This window comes from Schistocerca piceifrons, chromosome 6 (genome assembly GCF_021461385.2).
Source record: "Schistocerca piceifrons isolate TAMUIC-IGC-003096 chromosome 6, iqSchPice1.1, whole genome shotgun sequence".
NCBI lineage: Eukaryota > Metazoa > Arthropoda > Insecta > Orthoptera > Acrididae > Schistocerca > Schistocerca piceifrons.
Window position 1 is genome coordinate 421,532,386 of NC_060143.1, and position 27,310 is coordinate 421,559,695.

The 27,310-nt window shown below is 44.9% G+C and overlaps 1 protein-coding gene and 1 pseudogene across 2 annotated transcripts in view; both read left to right on the forward strand.

Annotated features, from left to right (window-relative positions):
* The first annotated feature begins 560 nt into the window (after positions 1-560).
* The window catches only part of LOC124802507 (formin-2-like), a 277,071-nt gene continuing 250,321 nt past the window's right edge, over positions 561-27,310 (forward strand). For both annotated transcript variants that reach the window (XM_047263338.1, XM_047263337.1), the window contains exon 1: positions 561-660. In XM_047263338.1, coding sequence (XP_047119294.1) covers positions 568-660 — 93 coding nt within the window. In that variant the 5' untranslated portion in view covers positions 561-567. The remainder of the gene's footprint in view (positions 661-27,310) is intronic.
* LOC124803929 lies at positions 20,835-20,952 on the forward strand (annotated as a pseudogene).

Here is a 27,310-nt window from a genome sequence, read left to right on the forward strand (position 1 = left end):
TAGGTTACATTATACAGCACTTAAATGTGTCGAAGTCAAAATGTTTACAAATGTTTCTCAAAACACATACTGATGCCTCATAAAAAGAAAAACGGAAGAAAGTACCGGTGCGCATTTCTTCGTGTAATTCTAAGCTCGTCCATTAGACTGACACACCGAGCAGGTACACTATCCTCAGTGACGACACTCCCCCCAACAGTTGATGGCGAATATGAAGTTAGTTAAAGAAATCTGCGAGGCTGTCACCCCACAACAAATACAGCTGTGTAAAGTAAGCGTGACTTCCGAAGTAATCATTTAGAAGTAGATGAATATAACGCCCAGGTGGCGTGCTCTATTACAGCGGTCGCGCAGGCGCCAGTTGCTGCTGGCCCGGGAGAAACGGCGCCGTCGCCGCCGGCGGCGACGACGACGGTGACGACGACGACGACGACGTACCTGGTGACGGACTCGTGGCGGCATGTGAAGAAGCTGGCCATCACGACGCCGGGCGCCGCCGTGGCCGGGGGCGGCGCTGCCGCGGGGGCGGCGGCCGGGGGCGGCGCCGGGGCGGACTCGTCGGCGCTGATGCTGACGCCGCCCAGCCGCGAGTCCAGCTCGGAGTCCGTCTTCACGGACCCGCTCACTCCGCAGGGCTTCGCCGAGACGTACAGCGCACAGGTGGGTCGCCCTCTGCTGTACCTGTGGCAAACCTCCGCCTAAAGGCGGTATTCCATACTAGTAAGCAGAGTTGTAAAACTATCGTTGGCTACCCTAGACGATCATACACAGATGAACCAAAACCTTGTGACCACCTGCTCAATAGTGCGTTTTTCCACTTTTCAAACAGAATAAATCAGAGTTTCTGCTTGACATGGATTCTGAGACGACCGCTAAACCCGACGCGCTGAATAGGTGATTAGGATTATAGAAAGGGCCAAATAACGTGTCGGTCAGTTTCACTTCAAAATTTTAATTTATTGCAAAGAACTGGAAGCCAGGCGTAGCAAAGCTAATGCAGTGAGCGCTCAGCTACGATCTACTTTCTGCAAGAAGGAAGTCAGCACCAAGACTAAGTTACCTGTGCACCGTTCAATCTTTCGACCAACTTTGTTGTATGGGAGCGAAAGCTGGGTGGATTCAGGTTACCTTATCAATAAGGTTGAGGTTACGGATATGAAAGCAGCTAGGATGATTGCAGGTACTAGTAGATGGGAACAATGGCAGGAGGGTGTCCACAATGAGGAAATAAAAGAAAAACTGGGAATGAACTCTATAGATGTAGCAGTCATGCCGAACAGGCTTAGATGGTGGGTCATGTTACACGCATGGGAGAAGCAAGGTTACCCAAGAGACTCATGGGTTCAGCAATAGAGGGTATGAGGAGTCGGGGTAGACCAAGGAGAAGGTACCTGGGTTCGGTTAAGAATGATTTTGAAGTAATAGGCTTAACATCAGAAGAGGCACCAATGTTAGCACTGAATAGGGGATCATGGAGGAATTTTATAAGGGGGACTATGCTCCAGACTGAACCCTGAAAGGCATAATCAGTCTTAAATGATGATGATGATGATGATAATGATGATGATGTAATTTAATAACACCTTTAAACTAAAACGGCACATAGCCGAACCTTTACAACTACGAGTTTCAAAATTCAATTCTTTCACAGCTGACGGCCTCCAAACAAGAAATCTTAAAAAGCAACAAGATAAATTTCAAGTGACTGAAGACATGCAGTTAAAATTGCAAATAAATTAATTAAAATTCATGTATATATGTATCACAGCTAGGCGGAAAGCCTCAACGGAAAAGTGGGTAGAACAATAAGGTAGAAGGCCGCAATGTTTTCGCTTAAGGGAAAATTTTGAGAATAAGGCTTTAAGCGGCTGAAGGGCCACAGTTGATTTTTTTCCAAAAATTCAAAAATACCTTAACCTTTATGTTTTCAATGGCCGAACGCACACTAAATGAGAAAGCAACGCAACGACAATAACTAAATTTAAGAATAAGGTTGTAAGTGGCTGAAGGCCCACAGTTGATTTACATAAATTGATTTACATAAAACACAATTTAAAAATCTTTTCTTTCAAAGCATTAGCTATAATAGAATACCAACAGACCATTAAACACCCACGAAAAGGACAGTATAGACAACGGCACTCAGACGCCTCCAGGGGGAGGGGGGCTGCCCTCGAAACATTAACGTTCACTTAGGTGACACTGGTGGTGGGTCCAACTACACTTGATCCATTGGTAACCCAACCAAGAGACAGTCATGGACCGACCGACCAAATGACTTCCTAGCCACCAATCGGTACATAAAAACTCCAAGACCAAATGTTCCGGACGTGATTATCCCCAATGAAATATGTATTAAGCTGTCAAAACTACACACCATGTTGGACAGCGACAACCGCCAGCGGACCCAGCCGACTGCACCGCACGGAGATATCCTCCCTGGTCTGCACCAACCGACCGACTCACTGCCAGTAGACCGACAACATTTAAAACAAGTTGTCAGTGGAAATAACACCAACTACACACACAGTTTAACACACATGCACGTAGACTTGAACGACACTCAGCAGTGGCTGTGCAATCACGGAGACAAATCAGGTGTCGATACACACTGTAATGACACATTCCGACGCAGAGACATACAATACCTTAAAGGCTGCGCCAAAGATTAAATTGAGAGGCATGTAGGTTATAATCTTTGTAATGTTCACATTGGATTCTCTTTTGTTTCATACTCCAAGAAGGAGCTAAGGGACACTTTCGATTGTTGCCTCGTGGAGGATGGACGTAATTTTTGGTGTCTGCGGAAAGGCAGCCATATTGTTAGTAATTATGGTTTGTGTGACGAGCTGAGCAAGTTTTATTGTCTTGTGAATAAAAAAAATAGTGAGAAGTATCGAAGTGTTACGAAAATTATTTAAAGCAACGTAGCATTGTATTCCTTGGTTTCCACCGTCTTCGTGAAGTGAACCGATGCCGACTTAGGAAGATACACACGGTCAACAAAGAGAAGAGCTTCGATGGCGACTGATGAATTAATATTGTGGCAGAAGGACTAATTCTACGTCTAAGGTGAGAACTCTGATTAAAGCAACAATGACGTAGAATTCAAAATGTATTTAATCGGAATGGTAAATTATATTACAGGCATATTTCACGCAGCACTGTATTTGTCCGCATTCAAGCCGGTCAATACAATCCGTAAAAAAGCCTTTCAAAAATTCTAAAGTTAAAAAACACAATAAAAACTAAATGTTTTTTTATTTATTTCGCCACAACACGCACAGCCAACCCATAAGCGATCTGCGAGCCAATTCACGTCGTCCAGTAGGACGACCGACCGACGATTCACGAAGACCGTCGCGACTCAAGTGATGATTGGCGGCAACGGCCGGGAGAGCCATGGACATCTAGGCCTCACCGCTGCTCCAACCCGACTGACTTGTGCCGCGTTCCAACTCCACGACTGGCAGATCAGAACTGCCCTCCTTGCAAGTTCCAACTGACCCCACGACAGACGACAACCGGGAAGTAATAGCAGTGTAGCGAAGACAACGCGTGACGACTGTATCGATAGGCGCCGCTGCTGCCGCTGACGGGCAGACAAGCAGCAACTCAGTGGCAGCAGAAATTGAAACCAACATAACGAGGTGGCAACACGAAAGAAACAGGATGCAAAATAAGAGATGGCACGAGCGCGGGCCAAGCACGGTTCATATTCTAAAAGTCATTTACAGGATCTCAGAAGTGTGTGGCACCAGATGTCAACCCACAGGTCAAGCAATTCCCGCAAATTGCGGGATGGTGGTTTACGCGCACGCAGCTGGCGCCCGATATGTGTTCCAGTGGGTGCAGATCAGGCACGTTTGCTGGCCAAGACATCAATCTGAGTTAACTATAATGTCCCACAAACCAGTGTAGCGCGATCCTGATCTTGGACAGTTACCTTACTGGAAGATGTCATCGCCGTAGGGGCAGACTTCAGGCATGAAGCGATGCAGGTGGTTCCCAATTACGTTCACGTAGTTCACTGCTGTGATGATGCCTTCGATTACCACCCCAGATCACATGGAAGACCAGCTCGATGAGCCGGCCTCGGTGGCCGAGCGGTTCTAGGCGCTCAGTCCGGAACCGCGCGACTGCTACGGTCGCAGGTTCGAATCCTGCCTCGTGCATGGATGTGTGTGATGTCCTTAGGTTAGTTAGGTTTAAGTAGTTCTGAGTTCTAGGGGACTGATGACCACAGATGGTAAGTCCCATAGTGCTCAGAGCCATTTGAACCATTTTTTGAACCAGCTCGATGTACCCCCTAGCATAATGCTGCCGTCAGCAGCCTGCATCTGCGACGCAGTGTGTGTTTCGTGCAGCTATTCGCCAGGATGATGTGTGGGGACCCAGCCATCGACCTGCTGCAACAAGCAATGCGATTCGACAGTGACCCGTTTCTATTGATCCACGATGAAAGTGATGTAGTCCCCACTGCAATCGTATCTGACCATGTCGTTGGGTCAGCACAGGAACACGTAGGGGACGTGTGATGTGGAGCTCCATGTTCAACAGCGGCGTTTGAACCGTTTGCTCCGAAGCACCTGTGCCTGCATCAGCATTGTATTCTGTCGTCAGATCTGCCACAGATCGCTCCAGCATTACAGAGTGGTACAGTGCCATACGGCCTATTCGTTATTTCACCATCCTTCAACCACTTTCCATAGGTACTCACGACGGTAGCACGCCAAGAGGCGACCAGTTCCACCGTTTCAGAGATTCTCGTTTTCAATCGCAGAGCGCCACGACAATGCGCTCCTTGTCGGAACCGCTTATATCAGTGGATTTCCGTATTTGCTGCTCGTATCTTCTCTATAATGACTCCCCATTCGTCTCTCTTGCGCTTACAGTCTTTCCTTACTACGTGTCAGCCTCGATAGCTGAGTGGTGTTCGGTCAGCGGGCTGCGTGCTCTCTGTAATAAATAAAAAAAAAAAAAACTGAGTCAAGGAATCAACGGTCAACTTGAACGGATGTCTTGTGACGTCCGCCCAGACCAAACGCAACGTAATATATATAAGTGTTCAGCGCGGCAGAATTCCATGCAAACAGGCCCGGGTTCGATTCCTGGCTGGGTCGGAGATTTTTTCCGCTCATGGACTGGGTGTTGTGTTGTCTTCATCATCATCTCACCCCATCAGCATGCAAGTCGCCGATATGGCGTCAACTATAAAGACTTGCACCAGACGATCGGTGTACCCAACGGGAGGCCCTCGCCACATGACATTTCATTTCATTTTTCGTTACTGCGTCACGTGCGCACACCACCAAGAGGCATTCAGCCTCGCGCCGGGCAGTGGACATAATGTTTTGGCTCATTAGTGTAAGTAAGCGGGAACTACGGTAGTTTTCCTAGTGGGTTAGGTCAATTAACCGCATTACCTGAGTGTTAGATGCGCTATATGCCAATCGGGCCTATCATTTCGATCGCTTAGTTTACATACGCGATCAGCGTCTTACTAGATTCCCTTACAAACCAGAAGCAGTGGACCGTGTAGAAAAAGAGTGAGGATCTATAAAGGGCCAAGTAGCCCATAGAATATTTTTGTTCTTCATGCTTATTCTCCTGTCTGTTACTTAAAAATGAACAATATTTACAGCAAAATTGAACTGTCAATGTGTAACAAAGGTTTTATTCGAAAACTGTTGATTTGCAATGTGAAACAGAGGGGTGTTTTGGTAAAAATCAAAAAAACAATAAATGTTTATCAAATAAAAAAGCAATTTCCTCAAAAAGGTAAAATAAAAAAAACCCAAAACGAAAAAATGTCAGACATCATTTCAATACTTCGTCGAGCTTCGTATATAAAACATCTTTCGTTATTCATAAACACCTTCCACATTTATCAACAATAACAGAAAACCTCTCCGTTTAATGAAAAAAGGTTCTGCTGAATAGAAAATAACAGTAATTGTACAATTTTTTTATGTTTATGTTTGTATCAAAAGTAATTGCTTTGTTACATGAAAGCGCAGAAGTTGTACGTGATAAACTAATCTTTATTATGTGAGACCTTAACTTTTCGCGGCGAATCGAATGTTCAAATAACTTACGGGTTTGCTGCCGGGCGACGTCGTCGAACACCGCCGATATTTCGACAGGAGCACACCCTGCCATTCTCAAGGCACAAATGCAAGGAAGAAAAAATTTGCTTGCACATTTTTTCTTCCTTGCATTTGTGCCTTGAGAATGGCAGGGTATGCTCCTGTCGAAATATCGGCGGTGTTCGACGACGTCAACCGGCAGCAAACCCGTAAGTTATTTGAATAATCTTTATTATGATGTTGATGCCTTTCAACAGCTGCGGTTGTCTGGAGTATAAAATAGTTTGTAATTTTTATTACTTAATAAGCAGTTTATGGATATAAAGCACACAATGCACCAACACTGTGCACCAACACTGTGCAGTTACTTATGTGCAAATCAAAAGAAACAAGAAAGGAAGAGAAGTCGTCGGAACCCAGTTGCCCTCTCACACATTCATTTATGTTTCTTTCCCTACATATGTTATCAATACTACCGGTAATCCCACCATTTACTACGAATTTATGTTCTCTACCAAAACTCCTGAATCATATTTTTGGTAGAATGTAACTCTAGTAACAAGCAAAGGTTTTGAAACAATTACACATTGGCAACATACAGTCGGTTGGAACAGCAACCAACAGAATATAAAAAAGTAGTTTGCTTGAGTCAGTAGCCGCACTTTTATTCTGCCTGCTGGCTACCGGTTTCTATACCAAGTACCATCATCAACCTATCACCAGGAACGCATTTCTCAAGCTCGCTTCCCGAGGAGTTGTGTCGTATGTGACGCATCTACTTCAGAAGTGAGCTTCAGAACTGGCTGCCACCTTACGGTGTATGGCGAAGGGTACTTCGAGTACCATTGTCTCCTCCCCCTTTGCCTGTTCCATCACCTAAGGTTCGTGGGAAGAACGATTGCTGGTAAGTCTCCTCCGTGTAGACTCGTAACTAATTTCATCTTCATGGTCTTTTCACGAGGTGTGCGTCCGACAAAGCAATATATTGGTTGACTCTGCTCAGAATGTACACACTCGCAATTTTAATAGTTGCCCATACCGTGAAGCAGAACGCCTCTCTTGCAGTGTATACCACAGGCGTTGACTGAACATCTCCATGACGCCTTCGCGCTTACTAAATGAAATTGTAACGAATCGTGCTGCTCTTCTTTGGATCTTCTCTGTTTCCTCTGACAGTCCTAGCTGGTGCGTATCCCACTATTAGGCGAACGAGTGTGTTGTAAGCTGCTTCTGTTGTTGACGGATAATTCTAGACGACTCTTCCAAAACAGTCTGCTTAGCGTCTGCCTTACCCAGAGACAGGCTGGACAGTGAAGGGGGAGGAGTGTTATAGCGATAAAAAGTACAATAGTATCGAAGGAAATTAAACTGAGATCCGAAATGTGAAATAATTTGGCTGAAGGTCACGGTTAAAGCAGGCTCAAACATGGTAATTGGATGTCTCTATAGGCCCCCTGGCTCAGCAGCTGTTATGGCAGAGCACCTGAAAGAAAATTTGGAAAATATTTCGAGTAGATTTCTCGACCATGTTATAGTTCTGGGTGGAGATTTTAATTTATAGACTGGAGACTCAAACTTTTATAACGGTTGGCAGGGACAAGGAATCCAGTGAAATTTTTTTAAGTGCATTATCTGAAAACTACCTTGAGCAGTGAAACAGAGAACCGACTCGTGGCGATACATATTAGACCTTCTGGTGACAAACAGACCCGAACTATTTGAAACAGTTAACGCAGGACAGGGAATCAGCGATCATGAAGCGGTTACTGCATCGATGATATCAGCCGTAAATAGAAATATTAAAAAAGATAGGAAGATTTTTCTGTTTAGCAAATGTGACAAAAAGCAGATTTCAGAGTACTTGACGGCTCAACACAAAAGTTTTGTCTCAAGTACAGATAGTGTTGAGGATCAGTGGACAAAGTTCAGAACCATCGTACAATATGCATTAGATGGGTATGTGCCAAACAAGATCGTAAGAGATGGAAAAGAGCCACCGTGGTACAACAACCGAGTTAGAAAACTGCTGCGGAAGCAAAGGGATCTTCACAGCAAACATAAATATAGCCAAAGCCTTGCAGACAGACAAAAATTACGCGAAGCGAAATGTAGTGTGAGAAGGGCTATGCGAGAGGCGTTCAATGAATTCGGAAGTAAAGTCCTATGTACTGACTTGGCAGAAAATCCTAAGAAATTTTGGTCTTATGTCAGAGCGGTAGGTGGATCAAAGCAAAATGTCCAGACACTCTGTGACCATAATGGTACTGAAACAGAGGATGACAAAGGCCGAAATACTAAATGTCTTTTTCCAAAACTGTTTCACAGAGGAAGACGGCACTGTAGTTCCCTCTCTACATTGTCGCACAGATGACAAAATGGTAGATATCGAAATAGACGACAGAGGGATAGAGAAACAAAAAAAAATCGCTCAAAAGAGGAAAGGCCGCTGGACCTGATGGGATACCAGTTCGATTTTACACAGAGTACGCGAAGGAACTTGCCCCCCTTCTTACAGCGGTGTACCGTAGGTCTCTAGAAGAGCGTAGCGTTTCAAAGGATTGGAAAAGGGCACAGGTCATACCCGTTTTCAAGAAGGGACGTCGAACAGATGTGCAGAACTATAGACCTCTATCTCTAACGACGATCAGTTGTAGAATTTTGGAACACGTATTATGTTCGAGTATAATGACTTTTCTGGAGACTGGAAATCTACTCTGTAGGAATCAGCATGGGTTTCGAAAAAGACGATCGTGTGAAACCCAGCTCGCGCTATTCGTCCACGAGACTCAGAGGGCCATAGACACGGGTTCCCAGGTAGATGTCGTGTTTCTTGACTTCCGCAAGGCGTTCGATACAGTTTCCCACAGTCGTTTACTGAACAAAGTAAGAGCATATGAACTATCAGACCAATTGTGTGATTGGATTGAAGAGTTCCTAAAATAACAGAACGCAGCATGTCATTCTCAATGGAGAGAAGTCTTCCGAAGTAAGAGGGTCGTAGGACCGTTGTTATTCATAATATACGTAAATGACCTTGTGGATAACATTGGAAGTTCACTGAGGCTTTTTGCGGATGATGCTGTGGTAAATTGAGAGGTTGTAACAATGGAAAATTGTACTGAAATGTAGGAGGATCTGCAACGAATTGACGCATGATGCAAGGAATGGCAACTGAATCTTAATGTAGACAAGTGTAATGTGCTACAAATACTTAGAATGAAAGATCCTTTGCCAGGCGGTGTGGCCGCGCGGTTCTAGGCGCTTCAGTCTGGAACCGCGTGACCGCTACGGTCGCAGGTTCGAATCCTGCCTCGGGCATGGATATGTGTGATATCCTTAGGTTATTTAGATTTAAGTAGTTCTAAATTCTAGGGGACTGATGACCTGAGATGTTAAGTCCCATAGTGCTCAGAGCCATTTTTAGTATATTGTTCCCTTCTATGAATATCTCGCGAAGAGACCACGAGGATAAAATCAGAGAGATTAGAGCCCACACAGAGGCATACCGACAATCTTTCTTTCCACGAACAATACGAGACTGGAATAGAAGGGAGAACCGATTGAGGTACTCAAAGTACCCTCCGCCACACACCGTTAGGTGGCTTGCGGAGTATGGATGTAGACGTAGATAAATTAATTTTGTGTGGTCGTTCCAGTTTAGATCACTCCTTACGCATATCACTAAATATTTTACGGAAGTAACTGCTTGCAGTGATTGTTCTGCAATCGTGTTATCCTCCAATAGAATGTCTTTCTTTCTATGTATTGCCAATACTTGCATTTGTTTATGTTGAGGGTCAATTGCCACTCCCTGCACCAAGCGTCGTCCACTGATAAAATGTACTGCTTGGTCTTACATCCAATGTCTCAATTATCTGTTGGACTTACTCCAACCTCTGATTTTTCCTAAATTTTTGCTCTCGCCACTATTACACAGCTGCGCCCCAGAGTCAGGTAACAGGATAGGAGAACGAAGGTTCTACAACACCCAACAAATTAGTAACAAATTCACACAAATGAGTTAAGAAGCCTTACTTATCTTTGTAACTTAGAGAACAATGAACTTTGCAACACTGCATGTAATATAATACAAAAGAGACCCTCAATGGCAAAGTGCAAATAATCGCGGGTAAACTTCACAGTATATAGGAAATGCAATTTACAACTGTCCACTTCTAAGCGCTCACTAAATGACTTTCCCTGTCTAAGTCAGCCCTGGACGATGCTCTATAACCAAGTGGACAGAGCTGCTCTTCTATCTTCCGAGCATGCTTCTGTCCGTTGTCGTCCCGTCACTGGCGGATTATACTCGGCCGGCAGTTGGCCGAGGCGAAGTCGATATCTTCATCCTCCCCCCCCCCCCCCCCCGTGTCGCTGGTGGAACTCGCGCAAGTGGCGAGTCTCTATTGTACTAGCACCGTCTCGCATCTTTGCGTCTATGATGCTTTTGCCCTGGCAATGTCTTGTTCGGACGACACAGCAGCCACATCATAAACATCTTTGTACATCCATATTTAAATTGGATGGTGGTGGGACATCAACTGGTATAATTTTTATTAAAAATGAAACTCCTCCAGCTGTACGTAAGATTTCATATTTATTTGGCAACTAGTTTCGACGTTGTGTCAACGCTATCTTCAGGCCCGTACACTTTGATGATATCAGTTGTGTGTGGCTGAGTACTAGAAGTCCGCGGTGAGACCAATACGTGCTCCACAGTAACTGCACGTATTGGTCTCACCGAGGACTTAAAGTGCTCAGCCACACACAATTGATATCATCAAAGTGTACGGGCCTGAAGATAGCGTTGACACAACGTCGAAACTAGTTGCCAAATAAATATGAAATCTTAAGTACAGCTGGAGGAATTTTTCATTTTTAATAAAAACATCATAAACAGTCCGATTCTCGTCTCTTCTGGTTTTCCCATTGTCCATGATTCACTTTCATAGAATGCTGTGCTCCAAACATGTATTCTCAGAAATTCCTTCCTCAAATCAAAGCCTACGTTTCACACTAATAGACTTCTCTTGGCCTGGAATGCCCTCTTTGTCTGTGGTAGTCCTCCTTGCTTCGTAGCCTTAAGCCCAGCTCGCATGGAGTAAGATTCGCTGTAAGCTTAGTTGTTGGCTCGCACAACAGCACCCTTGCAGCCTCTTGTCGCCCACTACCCAGCTGCCCTGCAGGGAGCTGTGCATATTTTCCGTGATTGGTCCTGTGTTATTTTCCTCGTAAGGTTTACTGAATGCTACCTGCTCTGGCCAACCAATTGTCCTGTTCAGCGTCTGATGTCACATAGTACAGGATGGGATCTCTCGCCATTTAGCCCTCGAGACGAAACAGAATGCCACGCGCCCGCCGGCCGATCTGCAGTCTTTCTGAAAGCTTGGTAAAGGAACCATCCGGTAAAAAAAAAATTGGTTCTTGCACATCTTACAGCTTCATTCGTCAACTTCATGATGAAACCAATGGTCATAGTTATTATGGTATTTCGAGATTAGGTGAACTACAGCAAGAAATTGTTAAAGCTTACAGTGAAAAATAGGAGTCGCTATAAATTTGCGTTTGGTGCATGTTAGGACATATGTTGCTGCATATGAACTGTAGTTAACATACTGAATCATTTTTTTAAACTTGGAAGGGTATCGCTATTCGTTTGCAATCTCAAGAAAATGGACTGTGTGTAAAGTTCTTTGCTTCTCATAAACTTCCCTAAGTTGATAGTTTAATAACACACTGTTTCAGGTTTCTGTCACAATTTCAGCTGCATTAGAATGTTAGTGAAATGAATATTTATAAACTCTGCTGTGTTTTGGCAAAAGAAGCAGATTTTAACGTGGCAACAAGTGAACTTACATATACGAGGGTCAGTCAAAAAGTAATGCCTCCTATTTTTTTTTCTACGTTTAATTGTCAGGAAATTTAAATGCAATTACATAGGTTGAAAACCACAACATTGAGGATCATTTTGTCATTTTTCAATGTAATCTCCGCCCATCTCTACAGTTTTGGTCCATCTTTGAACAAGGGCATGTATCCCAGCACGGTAAAAATCACAGCTCTGCTTCCTAAGCCATTGACGCACTGATGTTTTGACGGCCTCCTCATCTTCAAAATGAATCCCACGATGAGCTTCTTTTAGTGGCCCGAACAGATGGAAGTCTGATGGTGCCAGGTCAGGGCTGTATGGGGGATGAGGCAAAACTTCCCATCCAATTTTGACAATCTCGTCAGAGGTGTGACGACTGGTGTGTGGTCTTGCATTGTCATGCAAAAGAAGAACATCTGCCATTGATTTTGTTGGGCGAACTCGCTGAAGACGTGCTTTAAGTTTGTTGAGGGTTGTGACGTATTGAACAGAATTTATTGTGCATCCCTGCTCCAAAAAATCAACCAGAATCACACCCTCTGTATCCTAGAAAACTGTTGCCATAACTTTCCCTGCCGATCGCACAGTTTTGAATTTTTTCTTCCTCGGTGAGCTTGTGTGACGCCACTCCATTGACTGCCTCTTTGATTCGGGTTCAAAAAAATGCACCCATGTTTCGTCCCCGGTCACAATTTTTTTCAGAAACTCATCTCCCTCCAAACGGAAGCGCTGCAAGTGTTGGGAGGCTATTGTTTTCCTTGCCTCTTTATTCTGATCGGTTAACATTCTTGGAACCCACCGTGCACAAACTTTTGAGTACCCCAATTGTTTAATAATCGTGATCACACTGCCTTTACTAAGAGAAATAATGCGACACACTTCATCTGCAGTCACCCGACGGTCACCACGAATGATGTCATCAACTTGCTGAATGTTGTGTGGAGTCACTGCACTCACCGGCCTGCCGCTCCGCTTTTCGTCAGTCAACGGTGTTTGCCCTTCAGCTTCCTTACAACGACGAACCCATCGTCTAACAGTGCTCACATCCACTGTCACAACACCATACACCTTCTTCAGTCTTTCATGAATGCGTATGGGCGTTTCACCTTCTGCATTCAAGAATTCAATCACACAACGCTGTCTCAAACGAACATCGATGTCGGCCATCTTACAAACTTCTGCTGTGCTGCCACCTGTTGACACAGAAAGTTACTACTGCAGTGGATTGCAGAAGAAGGTTTGAGGAATGGCGCCAAATTCAAATTTTTCACTTAACTTAATTTCTTTAAGTAGAAAAAAAATGGGAGGCATTACTTTTTGACCGACCCTCGTAGTTGAAAACCCGTCAGTCATAACATTTCACTGAAGAAAAATAGGGGGTATCAGGAGACCTATGGGAAACTTTCGCCCTTATATAGTTTTATATAATGGTGGTATTTGGAATAAGTGTAGTCGTTGGGATAAGGCTAGTTGTGGGAATAAAGAGAAAACATCTTTAAAAATGAACTGAACACTGTGAAATAACAATCGTGAATTCATGATTCATCCTTATATACACGTTTCCATGCACATAATATTGAACATAATTCCTTACAGATCATTAAAAGACCTGGGTGTAAACGATATTCACCGTATGACTGTAATGTTTGTGTACTTTTTGTTTTTCATTTTCTTTAAGGGATAGGGGCAGAGATAATGGACTACCACAGTTGTCAAAATTATTGTCTATAACAACGCTGTATAGAAATTATTCAGTTAAGAAGTACTTTAAAACAAATAAAATGGCATTTGTAATTAGAGAATATGAAAAGGAAGTCTCTTATTCATGATTAATAAGTTAGCTTCATATGAAATATAGGTATGAAGCTGGCCATCCGTGATGCCATTTTGCCTATTGATGGTTAAGTCGTTTCTATGTCAAAATTTCCCGCCAATAGTACTTTTTAGTGCAAAATTAATATGCAATGTCAGAATCCGGTTAAAAAAAGCTTACTAACTATACCTCATTCATGACTGTACGGTAAGTATGTATCGAGAAAAAGGGATGTTGACAAATAATATACTTGATAAGAAGTCTGGGATAAATAAATCGCTGATTCTGTGGAACTTTCGGTGGAATTTTATACTCCAGTGTATTTTAATAATGACTGACATGGACTGAAACTTACCAAAGGAGTTTATTTCTGTATCTGAACTATCCAAAAAATATTGTTAAATCCTGCCTAGTTTTCGATATAGGGCGTCTAGGAAACCTGCTTTCTAGCATCGCTAGAAAACATTCAAAAAAATCGTATTAATGAGTTTTATTACAAAATGAGCAATTACAATACTTAGCTTTGTGTTACACAGATGTGTCGCAAGCAAAGGGCGAGATACGAAATTATCAAGTTTCTTCACTATAACAATTCCAAAGTCTGATACATAGAACGTTCAAGCGAAGTAATGAGCTTTGACGCTTCTGTGCTAGTCGATAGGCTTGAGGCTGCTGTTCGACTAGGCCGCGACCACTCGGGCGCGGCGCTTATGTCCTGTCCGCATAGGGACCACTGCTGTCCCGTTGTCGTCCTGGAGAGGGGTCGGGGAGATTGCGCGTGTCGGCGCTTGACTTTACGCCGTAACAAATACGAAAACAATAAACAGAACCTAGTATGGAATCTGCTACTCCCTACCATACACAGAGTGAAAGATTGTACTTTTTCATCACAAACATGTTTCGGTTCATAAAATACACTCCTGGAAATGGAAAAAAGAACACATTGACACCGGTGTGTCAGACCCACCATACTTGCTCCGGACACTGCGAGAGGGCTGTACAAGCAATGATCACACGCACGGCACAGCGGACACACCAGGAACCGCGGTGTTGGCCGTCGAATGGCGCTAGCTGCGCAGCATTTGTGCACCGCCGCCGTCAGTGTCAGCCAGTTTGCCGTGGCATACGGAGCTCCATCGCAGTCTTTAACACTGGTAGCATGCCGCGACAGCGTGGACGTGAACCGTATGTGCAGTTGACGGACTTTGAGCGAGGGCGTATAGTGGGCATGCGGGAGGCCGGGTGGACGTACCGCCGAATTGCTCAACACGTGGGGCGTGAGGTCTCCACAGTACATCGATGTTGTCGCCAGTGGTCGGCGGAAGGTGCACGTGCCCGTCGACCTGGGACCGGACCGCAGCGACGCACGGATGCACGCCAAGACCGTAGGATCCTACGCAGTGCCGTAGGGGACCGCACCGCCACTTCCCAGCAAATTAGGGACACTGTTGCTCCTGGGGTATCGGCGAGGACCATTCGCAACCGTCTCCATGAAGCTGGGCTACGGTCCCGCACACCGTTAGGCCGTCTTCCGCTCACGCCCCAACATCGTGCAGCCCGCCTCCAGTGGTGTCGCGACAGGCGTGAATGGAGGGACGAATGGAGACGTGTCGTCTTCAGCGATGAGAGTCGCTTCTGCCTTGGTGCCAATGATGGTCGTATGCGTGTTTGGCGCCGTGCAGGTGAGCGCCACAATCAGGACTGCATACGACCGAGGCACACAGGGCCAACACCCGGCATCATAGTATGGGGAGCGATCTCCTACATTGGCCGTACACCACTGGTGATCGTCGAGGGGACACTGAATAGTGCACGGTACATCCAAACCGTCATCGAACCCATCGTTCTACCATTCCTAGACCGGCAAGGGAACTTGCTGTTCCAACAGGACAATGCACGTCCGCATGTATCCCGTGCCACCCAACGTGCTCTAGAAGGTGTAAGTCAACTACCCTGGCCAGCAAGATCTCCGGATCTGTCCCCCATTGAGCATGTTTGGGACTGGATGAAGCGTCGTCTCACGCGGTCTGCACGTCCAGCACGAACGCTGGTCCAACTGAGGCGCCAGGTGGAAATGGTATGGCAAGCCGTTCCACAGGACTACATCCAGCATCTCTACGATCGTCTCCATGGGAGAATAGCAGCCTGCATTGCTGCGAAAGGTGGATATACACTGTACTAGTGCCGACATTGTGCATGCTCTGTTGCCTGTGTCTATGTGCCTGTGGTTCTGTCAGTGTGATCATGTGATGTATCTGACCCCAGGAATGTGTCAATAAAGTTTCCCCTTCCTGGGACAATGAATTCACGGTGTTCTTATTTCAATTTCCAGGAGTGTATATTGATAATCTTTTTACATCTTGATGGGTTGTTGATAGGATTCTGCAAATTTAAATGTTTTTATATTTCTCAAATCATTGAGTAATATAAATAAATTCATTTGTCCAGTTTCGGTCCGTATCAATTACTATTAAAATGCAATGGGATAAGATTCTGAACGGAAGTAGAGATTTATTTTCATCTGAGTTCTTAATCACGTTGTTTCCTTCACAGAAACGTTATCAATGACGAGATTTGAGTAATACCAAAGTTCTCTTGTTTCCACGTTGAAATCCGCTTCGTTTGCCAAAACACAGCACAACGTACAAAAAATAATCTCACTAACATCTAATACAGTTCAAATTGCGACAGAATCCTGAAACAGTTCATTATTAAACTTGCAGCTGAGGGAAACAAAAGTCGATAGTTTATGAAAATGTCCCTTCTCGGTATAAAAATAAAATGTAATTTCTTCAAATGTATTGCTCCAAACCCATAGAAATTCTCACTTCACCAGCTAGGGCTCTTAAAACTTCATTGAAAAAATCTTTCTTTACTTGAATAGGCACTAAATTTGGAAGTTTCACATATTAATATGACAAAATACTCTCCTCTTTGTATGCCATCTTTTGCCAAAATCTTGGTTCGATAACGCAAAACATTTATGGGATGCTAGGAATGTTACCAGAATCTTTTTCTGGCTGTTTCACTGGCACCCAAGTTCAGACGAAGCGCTTTATGTGCAGTCCATTTCATTGAGGTTGGAGAAAAAATGCAATATCCTTTCAAATTTAAAGAATAATTCAATACGTTAGCTACAGTTCGTACACAGGAACGTAAGACCTAACATGCACCAAAGTCAAATTCATAGTGACCCTATTTTGTGCTGCAAACTTTAAGAATTTCTTGCTGTAACATCACGATAACTATGACCATTAACAAAATGATAGGCAGTTGAGCATGAAGTTGACGAATTAAGCTATGAGATGTGTGAGAATATTTTTTTGAATAGTTTCCTTACAATCGTTTAAGAAAGATTGCAGATAGGACATATGTCTACCGTAACCTAATAGGCTTAGCAGCTAACAGGACCCAAGCCCCCCGAACAAGTCTACCAGCTGATAGTAGCTTGGAGCCGTCCCTGCCTGCTCAGAGTGTGAAGGAAAATGCTACTTCAGAAAGGTTGCCCTTGTGAGTCCCAAAAATTGTTAGACGATGGACATACAATGTTAAGAATTGCTAAAGCTTTAAATAAAACTGCTTCTGTTGAAGACACAGATGTGGTCGATAGTAAGATGGTCTTGGCCCTGCAGAAACAGTTGGTGACAAAATTCAGAGGCAGAAAATAGTTTATGATGTGAAGAGGAAAGCTACAGAAGATATATGTTAAAGACCATAAAAACTTATACATATTTAACTAAAAGGAGAATACTCGAAAGAAATAACTATTAAAGATGTCAACAGCTTTCGTAAATCCATTTACAAACCTAGGAGAGAAATTCAGCCAAAATTACTTACAAATATCGAGGAGGTTCGTGTTATCCAGAACACGTTAAGTGTGAAAACTACGGCTGGGACGGATTTCTTGCTACAAAAAGTGATTTTGATAAGAACATCTTAATCATGTCATGCTAAAAACCTCAGAATACTTGGTGTGACACAATGTATGTTGATGGAACATTGAATAAGTGCCAAAAGTTTTACTGCCAGGTGTATATGATCCATGGGCTTCTTAATTTACGTTACATTCGAGTGCTTTTTTGTTTGTTGAACGATGGGAAAACATATAATCAGCATGTCTCTTCAACAGATGTTGGTAAATGTGATAACTTAGGCCTGAAATTATCTCCAACAACTACGTTCTCGGACTTTGAGGAAAGCTTTTTTTAAAGCTATAAGTCTGGACTGAGGTAAAAATCCAGTGATGTACATTTCATCTGACACAGAGTTTGTGGTTAAAGATAGAAACGTTGGGACTTGCACAATATGCACGTGACTGCTATTCCAAAAATGAAATCCGCGAGTTTCAGTCCTGTGTATTTGGTTTGTCAACGCTGTATCCCTATGTATACATATGACTGGTGACTGACTTAATGTCAGTTATGCCTCTGTCTGAAAAACTACAAATGTTCCCCCATATACTTAGGCAGAACTATACTTAAACAGGAAAAATTAGGCTGCGAACCACCAATGTTTGCGAAAGTAAATATAGTAGTCAGCTCTACTCCTACAGCACAGATACACAGAGATTCATGAAGTACTGAAGCATATTGAAATCGACACCAAACTTTTAATCAGTTCCTCACTGTAGAGATTAAAAATTTTTAAGGATTCAGTGTGTAAAATTAGTCACCTATAAACTTAAACGTGGAAGTACAAACAAAACTGAAGAAAATATTACTATTTTTAAAGACGGGCGTAATTATTAAAATAGTATGACAGTAAATTTGTAAGTATATTCAAAAATACAAAAAATGTTAACTTGTGGGTAACTTTTTGAGTAATTTTGGTGTCTGAGGCAGTTCGCCACCTCGTGGTGCACCCTGGGTAACGCTAAACGAACTGGTACAACAGCACTAATCCATATTTAAGCATTAGAGGCTCGTTTTCTTTTGATCTCAACGTGCAGGGCAGTTAGAGTTGTTTTTTGTTATTACCTACGACAGAAAAGTGTTTTCCAATTTCGAACAGAAGTATGCATGTTACTCACTCCCTGCTTTAAACGGCAGGACTGGATCCATTCCCTGAACGTGGTAGGCGTTGGTTCTGCGCCCACAGCGGACTCAAAACTTAAAAGTGGTGCTTGTAAGACGAAAGTTGTAAAATAACATTATGTTGTCATCAGGTAAGAAGAAATAGATAGACGGCATTTAGTAAGATGAACACACGCCAGTGCTACAGGTGTCATTTCCACCAATCGCATCGTCGTCTGTTAGGCCCCATTCTTGCGTCATGACTCAGATGGGCTTCACTGCGCCATAAGGAGACAGCCTCTTCGTCGACGGCGTGTCACGTACCGCTGTGAGTCACGTCGCTAGCGTAGATTAGTTCTGATAATTGTCGCCGTCTGGTTGGAGAAACAGCTTCCAACTGCTGCATAGCTGCTTTGTTGTAGGAGGAGGTTTACTGGAGATGAATCCATCGGTCAGATGCCAGTCAGTGCCCTCTCAAGTCACTGAACTAAATTTCCTATACCGACATTCTATGCTGTCCAGCTGTTCTGGCTACGAATTTTTATCACCGTGAGGAACTGTTGTAGTGACAGTAGGTTCAAATGGCTCTGAGCACTATGGGACTTAACTTCTGAGGTCATCAGTCCCTTAGAACTTAGAACTACTTAAACCTAACTAACCTAAGGACATCACACACATCCATGCCCGAGGCAGGATTCGAACCTGCGACCGTAGCAGTCGCGCGGTTCCAGAATGGAGCGCCTAGAACCGCTCGGTCAGCCCGGCCGGTGTAGTGACAGTAGGCTCGTATTCGTGAGGTATGGGGTCCATCTTAGTTTGGGACTTTTTCCAGTTTTCCTAAATCATTTAACGCCAATGTCGACATTGTTCCTTCAAAATCAGTCCGGCTTGAGTTTTCTCTTTAGTTTACCGAGCGTACCCCGAGTTACTGATAGCTAATAACCGCATCGGAGTTGCGCTTCACTGCATATACGCTGCAGCAATGCCCTCAAACGGAAACTTTTCGATCGCCCCTTGTACATATTTGAAACGGTGATGTTCTGGTAAAACGGAACACGGTACACTCATTAAGAAGCTGAAGGACATGTACAGGGGAAAAAAGATGATTTGGGGATGGACAAGAAAGCCATTTTTTGTGGTCTCTCTCTGTGCGTGAAGCTCCATCACCTCCTGATGACCTCCACGTCACTGTGTCATGAACGAAAACTTAAGTTCTTTTTTTATTCCACTTTCGTAAAGGACATCAGGGTCAACCTATAGTCTGTAGTCTTCTCACCTGTATCGCTGCACTAAATTCAGTTATTTACCACCGAGCGAGGTGGCGCAGTGGTTGGCACACTGGACTCGTATTCGGGAGGATGACGGTTCAATCCCACGTCCAGGCAAATGCCGAGATGGTTCCTTTGAAAGGGCACGGCCGACTTCCTTCCTCGTCCTTCCCTAATCCGATGACCTCGCTGTCTGGTCTCCTCCCCCAAAACAACCACCTTCTTATTGACCAGTGTCCTATAGTCAAGGCAGCAGATGATCTCCGACAGTATCCCTGAGAGTTGGTACCGCTGTTGCCAGCTTTCAGCTGCGAAACACTAACGGCTACAGGCGAAAGCAATAGCCGTCCACAGAGCTGTGACAACACTGAGGCTTTGCCGTAGAGACGCGAACAAAATTGCATTACATTATTGGATGAGGTAGGCCCGCGAAGCTGCCGCGCCCAGCCCACAGGAACTGTCGGGGATCAACTTACGCCACCTCAACCGTAGACACTTCATATCAGTGCCTAACTTGAGTTTCCAAGTTGCCGGTATGTAGCAGCTGCGTCACTGTCCCATGGGCCTCTTCGATCTTGTGATGTAGTGGTGTAGAACATCTCCGAATTGCCTCTTCCAGTATCTCTAAGTGTAGGTTCGTTATCCGGTAGGGTCCATTTCCTCGTAAGATCCGCCTTACTCATTTTGCTTTATGTCACCGGTATACGGTGTAGGCGCGTTTTTCTGGCCGAGTTCCAGACAGAGCTCCCGGAGAGCATTTTTTGAAAGCATTGTATTATATAGGCCAACGGTCTTGCTTCAGTGGTAACACCGGTTCCCGTAAGATCACCGCAGTTAAGCGCTGTCGGGCTGGGCTAGCACTTGGATGGGTGACCATCCGGTCTGTCGAGCGCTGTTGGTAAGTGGGGTCCACTCAGCCCTTGTGAGGCAGAGGAGCTACTTGATTGAGAAGTAGCAGCTCCGGTCTCGTAAACTGACATACGGTCGGGAAAGCGGTGTGCTGACCATGTGCCCCTCCACATCCGCATCCAGTGACGCCTCTGGGCTAAGGATGACACGGCGGCCGGTCGGTACCGTTGGGCCTTCACGGCCTGTTCTGCCAGAGTTAAGTTATTGTTTTATATAGTCTTAGTTTTGAGGCCATATTTTTTTCTCTGCTAATAAAAACCGAGATAAATTACTTCGGTATTGCTACGGTTATGATCCGTGAGGCCTCAATATGCGTGTGAAATAACAGTTGCCTATCCAGAGACACATGTAAATACCGGACTGTTGTGCTCCAAGAGAGGTTTCTGCCGCGCAATTGAAGAGGCTCTCGCAAAGCCGGTGTTTTTCTGCTAAAACAGATTGTCATCGTCGTGTGCCGGCCTTTGGTGGCCGAGCGGTTCTAGGCGCTTCAGTCTGGAACGGCGCGACCGCTACGGTCGCAGGTTCGAATCCTGCCTCGGGCATGGTAGTGTGTGATGTCCTTAGGTTAGTTAGGTTTAAGTAGTTCTAAGTTCTAGGGGACTGATGACCTGAGATGTTAAGTCCCATAGTGCTCAGAGCCATTTTCATCGTCGTGTCTGGATTTTTAACTTTATTTACCCTACTCCAGTCTGTCTTAATGCCCAATTGGCGGTCGAGTCGTCGAACATCGGTGGCATGTTGAAGTGTTGGTCACATGTTCCGCAAGCGTCAGAGGTTGTTAGGGGCCTGTCACTACATCCAGGGCTATTGGTTCTTCAGTCTGCTTCTTAATCAAACGTTCAAAAACTTTGCTCAAACTGCTGTGTAAGCCGATGGAACGGTGATTAGTCGCTTGTGTGAGTCTATGGCTCTGTTTGGAGTTGGTGTTACTTTAGCCTCATCCACGTAATCGGGAAGTAATTGTTCAGAAAGCAAGAATTGTATATCTGGGTCAGTAAAACTAGCGGCTTCCTCGAGAGGTCTTAGAGCTGTGTATTTGTAATCTTGTCTGGTACAGGCGCCCTTCCATAATTCAGCTTGCGAAAAACAGTCCCCGCTGCCAGTGGCGTTGTTAAACGTGACTGTACCTGCGATTCGTTGACCCAGGTGCGCTCCGCTAGTTGGCTTGTTGTGAACTCATCTTCCTGTTCCGCTAAATTCAATGGTTATTGAATTAAAGGACACTGTGTTTCATACGTCACGGCAAAGGTTACCGCTTTGCACAGTTGACGTCCAGACATACCTTGAGAAGTAAGTAATGGGTTTTTGGGAGTCTTTTCTGCTCGAAGGATCTTCCGAAACTTCCTGTCGTTCTTAGTCTGCATTACAAAAAGCTCAACATTTTGTCTTCCCATGTTTCTTTCAAGAAGGGATCTTCGTAGCTTCCTTTGTAGATAGTGCAGTGTCCGACGGTACCTGGGGTTCTTCGTTTCCTACTACTGTCTCCTGTACCAGTTCATTTGGATTTTACTTAAATACGTCGCTACACTGTATGAAGGAGAGGTGATAGCACTAACAGTTTCTCAGTAGTACGCCATCTCCTATTTCGTGTTTGCTTTTTCTTGGCTGAAAGAGAGAGGCTGAGGTTGCCTAGTATGTTCCTTAAATCTTGTATCGAATGTCTACCCAGTCTCTCCAATATAATATTTGAGACACATTCCAGATTTTACATATACCACCAGGCTGTTTTGTGATAAATTTTGCCTACATATTGCTTTGAGCATTACATGTAATGTTTCCAACGTTACATGTTACGGAATAGACTTGAATAGGCTTCGCAAACGGCGCGATTGCAGTGCAACTGAACAATAAATCGCTTGCGACCTGTTGCCAACCAGTTGCCAGCGTCTCGGCGTCAGCGTTGTCAAGCGATCTGAGTTGCGCCTAGTCCTCGAAACACATTGGTTTAATATAAAATTAACAAGCACGGTATCAGTACTAGCTTTGGGAACTGAATGAGCGTCCCAATTCGCTCAACTACAAGCTTCCAGGCTACTGTATGGAGGATTTGACAGAGAAAGCAGTAATCTTTTGTGTGACTAACAGCCTGTGTCGCCCTGTAAAATTACATTCTGAAGTGGAAGTGAACGGTGAAAACGGCGAGAAAGTGACAGAGAAGCCCCAGATCTCCGATACTTCTAAATATAGGTGTGTTCACTTAGAAATGATTTAACGAACGCAGACCATTAGCACCACATTTTCATGTATATGAATCTCAAAATTTATTTTTCGGAATAAAAATAACGCCCCGTAACGACGGAAGAAATCAACTGCTGAAAATTACTGTAGGACTGTTTAGTCGTTCTATAAAAAACTATGAATTTCTAATCGTCCTTTTACAGGCCCTTGGCTGCTACACAGCCTGCAGTTTACGGTTCCTTGGATGTACAGATGAATCAGAGTTTTCTTAGTTTTCTCATTAGCACCTTAATAATAATAATAATAATAGTACGAGGTGGAATACAAAATTTTTCGGGACTGGTGCTGCCATCTGGAAAGTAGGAGAAGCAGATCTTTGCACCACTAGGTGGCGAGAGCTGCATATCTGATGAGTCAGTTTGCGGAGTGGCATTCAGCTGGGAGGACATGTTGCGTGTCCACAGTAATTTCCGTAATACAGCGATTTTACGACGCGAACAGAACAGCGTGTGTTTACTACATTCTGTGCAAATCTCGGGAGAAGTGCTACGCAGACTCTTGCAATGATCCAACAAGTGTTTGGGGGACAGAGCTGTACGCGTGTGTTTGAGTGGCATGCTCGGTTCAGGGCCAGCCGTACAGACGTCGAAGATGATGCTGGCACTGAAAGGCCCGTTAGCTGCACAACGCCAGACATTGTTGCCAAACTTCAACAATAGGTTTGTGCGGATCGACGTCGACCCATTCAAGACCTTGCAGATGAAGTGGTTATTGGTTATGGCACATGGTTCAAATGGCTCTGAGTACTATGGGACTCAACTGCTGAGGTCATTAGTCCCCTAGAACGTAGAACTAGTTAAACCTAACTAACCTAAGGACATCACAAACATCCATGCCCGAGGCAGGATTCGAACCTGCGACCGTAGCGGTCTTGTGGTTCCAGACTGCAGCGCCTTTAATATGGCACATGTCAACGAATGTTGACTGATGAATTGGGCATGCAACGTGTCGCCGCAAATTTGTACCAAGGATCTTGACTGCCGATCAGAAGGTACAGCGTGTTGAAGTGTGCACGGACCTTCGCCAGACCGCATCTGATGATCCAATCCTCTTGTCACGTGTTATCATCGGCGACGAGAGCTGGATTTACGGTTATGACCCAGAGACAAAGCAACAATAGTCCCAGTGGAAGAGTCCGGCATCTCAAAGACCCCCCCCCCCCCCCAAAAAAAAAAGCGTGACACGTGAAGAGCAAAGTGAAGAGCATGATCACCGTTTTCTCTGATACCAAGGGAATTGTGCACAAAGAATTCTTCCCACCCAACCAAACAGTGAATTCCACTTACTACTCTGACGTTTGCGACGGCTCCGTGAAAACGTGCAGCGACGACGGCCCGAACTTTGGCGTCAAGGGAACTGGTTGCTGCATCACGACAACACGCCCTATCACACGTCCTTGCTCATCAGGACCTTTTTGGAAAAAAACAACACGGAGGTTGTACCCCACCCAGCGTACTCTCCAGTTTTGGCACCTTGCGACTTCGCGCTATTCCCAAAACAGAAACTCAAGTTGAAAGGCCGTCGGTTCGACACTCTAGAGAGGATTCAAGAAGCATCGCTGGCGGTGATAAACACCCTCAAAGAAAGGACTTCCAGAAAACGTTTGACCAGAGGCAGAAACGCTGGGACCGGTGTGTACGTGCGGATGGGAACTACTTCCAGGGTGATGCTGACCATTAGTCCAAAGGTAAGGTTTTCAACAGATGTCCCGAAAATTTTGGATAGCACCTCGGAATAATAATATTGAACCACATCTTCCCGTGAGCTTGAATCAGTAGTCACCATACAGAGAGTAGCAAAAGGATTCTCGGATGCGACAAACGATACTCCCTTTACTCCGCGCTCGCACGCGGCTGCTGCATTTCTCATTTCTGAGTTGTGCCGTCTGCGGTGCTTCCAGCAAATCGGTAACCAGTTGTTTATTTAAATCGCCTGCCAGTTGCGTTCCTTTTCAGTAGCTCCATGTGCGGACTGCGTAACTGTCGAGCCTGCAGTAGTGTATAGGAAAATAAAACGTTACAGCAGTGGACCGCGGGAAGTTGACGTCGTTAAAAAAAATTATTTTGATGGTGGATCTCGAGCACCAAAATACTACACTGTCCAGTCACACTACTATGACCGCCTGTCAAAAACCTGAAAAATCACATCTAGTATCGCTGACTGCCACAAGACGTGCAGGAGGAGAATCAGTGAGGTGTTGAAACATAGCGACGGGGATACAGAGCTAGGTTTCTCGGTTGAGGGTCCTTGGGAACAGCATGATCGAGATGGCCCCACTGATTCTCGATTGAGTTTAAAGGCGGGGAGTTCAGTGGTCAGGGGAGCACGGTAAATTCCTCCTGGTGCTCTTCGAACGACGAACGTATACTGCGAACAGTGTGACACGTTGCATTGTTGTGTAGGTAGACACCGCCGTGCGGAGGAAAAACAAACTGCATTTAGGGGTGGACATGATCCCCCAAGGAGAGGTGCATATGCGTGTTGAGCCATCGTGCCTTGCAGAATGACGAGATCACCAAGGGAGTGCCACAAAAACATTCCCCAGACCATAAAGCTCCTTCCTCGTTACAGGGTGTTAACTTTCAGACGTTTCCATACAGTACATGCCAATGGCCATCTGCCCGATGGACATACAAGGTGACTCATCGGGAAAGGCCACATGTCGCCACTCAGTGAACGTCCAGTTGGGGTGCTGGCGTGCAAGTGGAGCCTTCGTCGCCAATGAAGGGCAGTCAGAGTGGGTGCATGAACCAGACACCTGCTGCGGGGGCTCATACGCAGCAACGTTAGCTGACCAATCACTGGGGAGACACTGTTGGTAGCCCCTTCGTTCATCTGGGTGGTCAGTTGCTAGACAGTTGCATGTCTATTCGCCTGTACACACTGAGCCGTGGTGGTGTTGCTGGCGTCGCCTCACACATCTCCAAAGCAATAGTTCGCCCCTATCTTCTGTGGCCTGTGATGCACTAGAGTTGCCTCAGCGCCGGTTTTGGATAGCGCCATGCACGGTATACTTCAACCATGGCGGCACGCGAGCAGTTCATAAACTTACACGTTTCGGGAATGTTTCCACCTTTGGCCCGAAAGCCAATGACGATGCCGCTCCATTTCCACACAACATGATTACACTGTTTTTCCGCGTACCACCAGTACTCTTTACATAAACTCGACTGCCAGTGCTGCCACCTGCCGTCCGTGAGTGGTCATTGCACGTCGACGTCGAGGCGTGGTCACATTAATGTGACTGGACCGTGTATTAAAGGTAGTTGCTTAGTGACGATGCTCCATTCTTTTATTTTGTAAGGTGGGCCATTCCTTGTAACCGCATTTTAACTATTGGCTGAGCGACGCAACCTGATGTCGGGTTTCGAAAAAGACGATCGTGTGAAACTCAGCTCGCACTATTTGTCCACGAGACTCGGAGGGCCATAGACACGGGTTCCCAGGTAGATGCCGCGTTTCTTGACTTCCGCAAGGCGTTCAATACAGTTCCCCACAGCCGTTTAATGAACAAAGACTATCAGACCAATTGTGTGATTGGACTGAAGAGTTCCAGATAACAGAACGCAGCAGGTCATTCTCAATGGAGAGAAGTCTTCCGAAGTAAGAGTGATTTCAGGTGTGCCGCAGGGGAGTGGAGTGCCGTAGGACCGTTGCTGTTCACAATATATATATATATATATATATATATATATATATATATATATATATATATATAGTGTATAACAACGGAAGTTCATGAGGCTTTTTGCGGATGATGCTGTAGTATATCGAGAGGTTGTAACAACGGAAAATTGTACTGAAATGCAGGAGGATCTGCAATGAATTGACGCATGGTGCAGGGAATGGCAATTGAATCTCAATGAAGACAAGTGTAATGTGCTGCGAATACATAGAAAGAAAGATCCTTTATCATTGAGCTACAATATAGCAGGTCAGCAACTGGAAGCAGTTAATTCCATAAATTATCTGGGAGTAGGCATTAGGAATGGTTTAAAATGGTTGTTGTTGTTGTGGTCTTCGCCGGCCAGGGTGGCCGAGCGGTTCTAGGCGCTACAGTCTGGAACCTCGCGACCGCTACGGTCGCAGGTTCGAATCCTGCCTCGGGCATG